This window comes from Sus scrofa, chromosome 9, assembly GCF_000003025.6.
Source record: "Sus scrofa isolate TJ Tabasco breed Duroc chromosome 9, Sscrofa11.1, whole genome shotgun sequence".
Taxonomy (NCBI): domain Eukaryota; kingdom Metazoa; phylum Chordata; class Mammalia; order Artiodactyla; family Suidae; genus Sus; species Sus scrofa.
The window spans coordinates 82,183,447-82,189,587 of NC_010451.4; the positions used below are offsets into that span (position 1 = coordinate 82,183,447).

The 6,141-nt window shown below is 37.7% G+C and overlaps 1 protein-coding gene across 1 annotated transcript in view; it reads left to right on the plus strand.

Annotated features, from left to right (window-relative positions):
• Window positions 1-1,808, plus strand: part of SCIN (scinderin) — an 81,984-nt gene extending 80,176 nt beyond the window's left edge. Inside the window, 2 exon segments of the mRNA NM_001244731.1 lie at window positions 414-474; window positions 998-1,808. Of these exon segments, the coding sequence (NP_001231660.1) occupies window positions 414-474; window positions 998-1,125 (189 nt within the window). The 3' untranslated portion in view covers window positions 1,126-1,808.

Consider the following 6,141-nt stretch of genomic DNA (forward strand, 5'->3'; position numbering starts at 1 on the left):
GGGTTTGGGGTGCCCACAAACAAGCTACTTGTGGTTCCCCCAAGATAATAATATGGGGATAATGACTGCCTTACACACCCTAGGCAAAAAACAAACAAACAAACAAACAAACAAAAAAAGCCAATATGTTGTTTTGGGGAAAGTTCACTATACCAACTATATATGGAAAATACTATATACATAAAATGCTAGAATGTGAAATCTGGAGTCAAACTGGCTGGATATAAATTTATGTGTCTCCTAGTAAGTGTAGATATTGGGAAAGTGATTGACCTTCTGAGTGCCTCCATTTCCACACCCCTAACTTCTGGGGTGGTTGTGAAGATTGAGACTATGTGAGAAGCATTTTGCATAAGGTTTGCACTGAGTCAGCACTCCCAAAACAATGTTATTATGACTGTTTCATTTTTCAGATTTTTATTTGGATTGGCAAAGATGCCAATGAAGTTGAGAGAGCAGAATCTCTGAAGTCTGGTAAGTAGATCCCATGGGCAGTTACGGCAGTAACCCTGAATAGTTACTACTCTTTTTAGCACATCTTCCAAAACTATGTATCAAAACTGAGAATAAGCTTAGCTTTCATCTCCTGAACTAATAGAGTAATGGGATTTTTTTTTAAAGTGAAGAATTTCAGAATAGGAACAAGAAAAATATGATTTGTTCTCTAATTTAGAATATAATTATATCAATTTACTTAAATTTTTAAAAATTCATTTTGAGTAATGCTGTTCTTTCCAGCACAATTTTTTATATTATTGCAAACCAAAGAATAACTATGCTGTCAGGATAACTTCATAAAGTTTAGACTTTTTTCAGGAAATAATGAGATTTTCATACATATTCCATGGCAGATGAAAGAAATCAATAAGGAATTGTTCATATAGAATAACATTGGCTACTTAGGGGCAATGAAAATTTGATCTGTTACCTTTACTGGAAGATTTTTTATTCTGTAGTTATTTTATTTTAATTGAATTTATCTTTTAATTCTTTTTAGCCAAAATGTACCTGGAGACAGACCCTTCTGGAAGAGATAAGAGGACGCCAATTGTCATTGTAAAACAAGGCCATGAGCCACCCACGTTCACAGGCTGGTTCTTGGGCTGGGATTCCAACAGGTGGTAAACGATTTTTATAGGATAAAACAAGCAAACATTATGGGGCAGCTGTCCCACTGCTGTTCTAGGGGAGGAAAAAAAAAAAAAGAGTAGTCTGTTTGACTTCAGAAAATTAACCTTGGCTATATGGCTGTTTTTTAATGCATAGTATTGCTTTGAAATTTTTTAAAAAATGGAATTTTCTTATGATAATATTTTAAAATAACTCTAAGTAAACTTTTGTTATGGACCATTATTAGCTTAGCTGGAAACTGACATATCTCTTTAAATGACCTTTTAAAGGTGAAAAGCTATGCACAGCCTAAGGGAGCTTGTCAGGAAATTTTATAATTCAGGAGCTGTTAGCCAAACTTGTCCTTTAATATACCAGAGAAGAAAGTTATAAATGTCTTTGAGGTTATTCTCCTTTCTATGTGTTGTTATACAAAGACTCACATATTTGCAGTACAGCTTCTATTAAGACAGCTTTAAAAATTTGTTTTCCTGCTTTAGCCAATGTAATGTTGATATCATTAACCCCTAAGTGTTATTTTCTTAAGAGAAACTACTTTTCTGGCCTGTTTAAAAGCCTTTGGAAGCACAGCTCTTTTATGACAAAATAATTTGTATTCTTATTCATATACATATATTTGACAGTACATGTTTAATATCTGAAAAGATACATACAAAAAATAAAACCTTCACTAATCCTATCTTTGATCATTAAAATACCTCTGTTTGTAAAGGTTTTTGTGACATTTTATTCAAGTGTGATGTGTGAGTTAATTACATGGTTAACTTTAAGGTTAAAAATACTTTTATGGGAGTTCCCCTCATGGTGCAGCAGAAACAAATCCAACCAGGAACCATGAGGTTGCGCCTCACTCAGTGGGTTAAGGATCCAGCGTTGCCGTGAGCTGTGGTATAGGTCACAGACGTGACTCTGATCTGGTATTGCTGTGGCTCTGACGTAGGCTGGCAGCAACAGCTCCAATTAGACCCCTAGCCTGAGAACCTCCATATGACACAGGTGTGGCCCTAAAAGAGGAAAAAAACAAAAAACAAAAAACGTTTTATGCTTAAATATGAATTTAATTTTTAAAAATTTATTCCCATTAAGTAGTCAAAATCAAACTTTTCACGGTTACATCATTTTCAATTTTAAATGTCATAGTGCAGATAAAACCGTTAAAAGATAAACTGAACTGTATTAGCAGTTTTAAGAGGTTTTTTTGAGCAAAGACTGATTTGGATTGGGCAGAGGCAAATTGAACACGAGAGAGGCCTTCATAGGAAAAAGGTGGAAACAGCAAAGAGATGACTAATTGGTTTCAGCTTAAAGTCTCCTTGGCTGTTTGTGACTGATTGTCTTCAGGTTTGGATTGGGTAACCCTGAGGCCTTTGCAGGCTTAGATTTTGACTTGCTCACATCCATGGCCAGAGGCATCTCTGTCTACTGGCCGCCTTGCTCACTTAAATTCACAGCGGGCAGAAAACAGGAGCTGGGGAGAAGATGGAGCTCTAGTAAGGCAGAAGTCAATTTTGGCGGTAAGCTTGGGCAGAGGGTGAGGGGGTGGTGGCTGGTTGAGGAGGGGAAGTGGCTTTTCCACAAGAAGGGCAATCAGCCAAGGAGGGACATGGGGAATTCTCACCCTCTTGCTGGGGAAGGAAGGGCTCTGTGTTTCAGATTTGGTCTGGTATGGGAACACGGGCCCAGGTCCATTGCAGTCTAAAGATGTACAGTCTTGTGGGGGCTTCTGTGGGTGGTAAGGAAGCAGTGAGATGCTGTACTTCTAGAGCCTGTTAATTCATTGAGAAATATTTATTAGGCAGCTTCTTGGTGTCAGGTGCTATTGTAGGGACACAGGACCCAACGTGAATGAAACAGACAGAATTCCATTTATCATGGAATTTATATTGCAAGGAAGAGGCTAATAAAAACAAAATTAATAAGTAGATATATTGTAAAAATATGTTAGAGGATAAGTTCTATGGAGGAAAAAAGATAGGGGAGGAGGACAGGAAATACAGGGTGAAGAGTAAAGCAGATGCCATTTGAATAGGGCGCTTAGAGAGGGAAGGTCTTGCTGAGAAGGTGATAGTCACACAGAGAACTGGCAGGAGGAGCAGTGAACCCTGCGATCACACCCGACAGGGGGTGACCGCAGGGTTCTCTCCTCCTGTCACCCTTGGGCTACAAACCTTTCATTTTAGGCAGAACTGCTCTAAACAGGTGGCTTCCCCAAATCCCAAAGCCCTGGGGACTCAGGGGCAGGGATGGTGACGCCTAAGGAAACAGACCACGAGGGTGGTCACAGAAACCACTGACTCGCAACAACATAGGTTGTGTCAGGAAGACCTAGGAGTCAGGTGTTGGTAAACTGAATAAGAGAATGTATAAAAATTACCTGGGAAGGGTGCGCTAGGGAATTCCTGTTTTCGTTTACACCCAAAGCTGATGTGGAGTGAGGAAATACCTACCAAACACAGGAGATTAACCGGGGGGAGGGGAATCTGTGTCCTTTGAAAAAGAACAAAATTCAGTGGGTTATACAAGGGCCATTATCCTCTGACATTGTGTAGTCTTAAAACTCCAATTATATGTAAACCCACAAAGAAATTACTCTTTTGGATTTGAAGTGCAGTTTCATACAATCTAATTAATAAATATAAAAGTTTCATAAATTAATTTTCTATTTTTTCCACAGTGACTGTTTATTAATTTATAATCTGAAAACTTTGATTGCTTTCTTGCCTTTGATTTTCCCCAAAGATTTTTGGGAATAAAAGCCAAAACAAATTTAGCCCCAGCTGCTAGTGCTTTATAGACCTTTTTTCTCTTCAAATAATGTAACATGCTCATTTTTGTGTGAAATTTGTGGTAGTAAAAAAAAATAGTGAATCCAGGAAAACCAAGTGCTAATCAGAAGTAAATATTCTAGTCAGAAATAGCACCTCAGGAATTTCAAATAAGGAATTTGATTATGGCTTTAACTTTGAGCTAGAGAGAACCTATGGAAAGTGAATAGTTGTTTTGTCCTCTTAGCCATTGTTTTTTTTTTTTTTTTTTTGTTTTGCAAGACCATCAGAAAATTGGCTTCAAAATAACTCCTATATTGGACAGATTATTAAAAGAGATGAAATTCTAGTCAAAAGAATATTAGTATTGATTATATATATGTGCTGGATATGATGTAGTTCAATGAAATGTATTTTCAAAATGCTTTTTCCTTCTCTGCAGATTTTTTCTCTATTTTGATTTCTCCCTTTTCAAAGACTTAGGTATTTTTAAAGTATGTCATGTATTTTATATGTTCTCTATAATAGTTCTCTCTCTTAAATATGCTTACTGTGCCACTTAAAATGTTAATGATGAAATACTTTGGTGCTGAAAGAAGAAAAAGAAAAGGCTGAATCCATATTTTATTCCATATGGCTGGATAAATTTCTTGTGGTTCAAAAATTTAAATATTAAAAGAAGGCCTCAAATCAATGATGTAAGCTTCTACATTAAGAAACTTCTAGAAGACTAAATTGAAAGAAAGCAGAGAGAAAGGGATAACTAGGACAAACGAGTATAGGAAATGGGGGAAAATATAAATCACTAATATCAGGAGTAAAAGAGGGGTATCCTCACAGAACACATGGATACTAAAAAGAAAATAAGAAACCTAATTTTATGCTTAAAAATTTGACATTGATGAAATGGGCAAATTCTTTGGGAGACAGAAACTACCAAAGCTAACTCAGGAAGAAACAGACCCCAAGTAACAACATATAAACACTTATTAAAGAAGCTGAATTCAGGAGTTCCCTGTCCTGGTGCATCGGAAATGAATCTGACTAGGAACCATGAGATTTCGGGTTTGATCCCTGGCCTCTCTCAGTGGGTTAAGGATCCTGTGTGGCTGTGGCTGTGGCCAGCAGCTAAAACTCCGATTGGACCCCTAGCCTGGGAATCTCCATATGCTGGGAGTGCGGCCCTAAAAAGCAAAAAAAAAAAAAAAAGTTGAATTCATAGTTAAGCACCTGAGGCAGAGAAAAGCCTAGGCCTAATTGGACTTCATGGTAACTTCTCTGAAACATTTAGGAAAGCAATTAAACCAATTCTCCAAAACTCTTCCAAATGGTAGAAGACGAGAGAACATTCTCTGATTAATTTATGATACCGGTATTACTCTATAGCAAAACTAAACAGATTATAAGGCTACTGTATATATATGCCAGTATTCCTCAATAAGCAGATGTTAAAATCTTTGAAATATATCAACTTGAATCCAAGTCGAATGGGTTTTTTCCCAGGGATCCATTTTAACATTTAAAAATTAATCAAGAATTTTCCGTCCTGGAATTCCCATTGTGGCTCAGTGGAAACGAATCTGACCAGCATCAGTGAGGACTTGGGTTTGATTTCTGGCCTCTCTCAGTGGGTTAAGGATCTGTTGTTGCTGTGACCTGAGTGTAGGTCGCAGATGCGGCTCAGATGTGCTGTTACTGTAGCTGTGGCTTATGCCAGCGGCTATAGCTGTGGTTTGACTCCTAGCCTAGGAACCCTCTGTATTCCATGGATGTGGCCCTAAAAATACCGGGGGGTGGGGGGAAGCTCTAGACTAAAAGGGAAAAATCACATGAACATCTGAATAGATGCAGAAAAGCATTTGATAAAATTCAAAAACTGCTCATAATGAAAACTCAGCAAACCAGGTATAGAATTGAAGTTCCTCAATCTTTAAAGGATTATCAATGAAAAAATGTACAGCTGACATCATACTTAAGAGCAGAAGACCAAATGTTTTCCTACTAAGATCTGGAACAAGATACAGATGTTTGTTTTCATCTCTTCAATATTTTGCTGGAGATGCTAGCCAGACTGAGAAGGCAGAGATTCTCAGTCTTGGTGAAAAATGTCAAATTTTGATAATTCTTTACTGTAGGGGATGGGCTGTCCAGGGCCAGGGCTGCTAGTCATTACAGAATGACTAGCAGCATCTCTGGCCTCTGCTTAATGGACACCAGTGTCTTCCCCCACCCCTCTCTTCAGTGC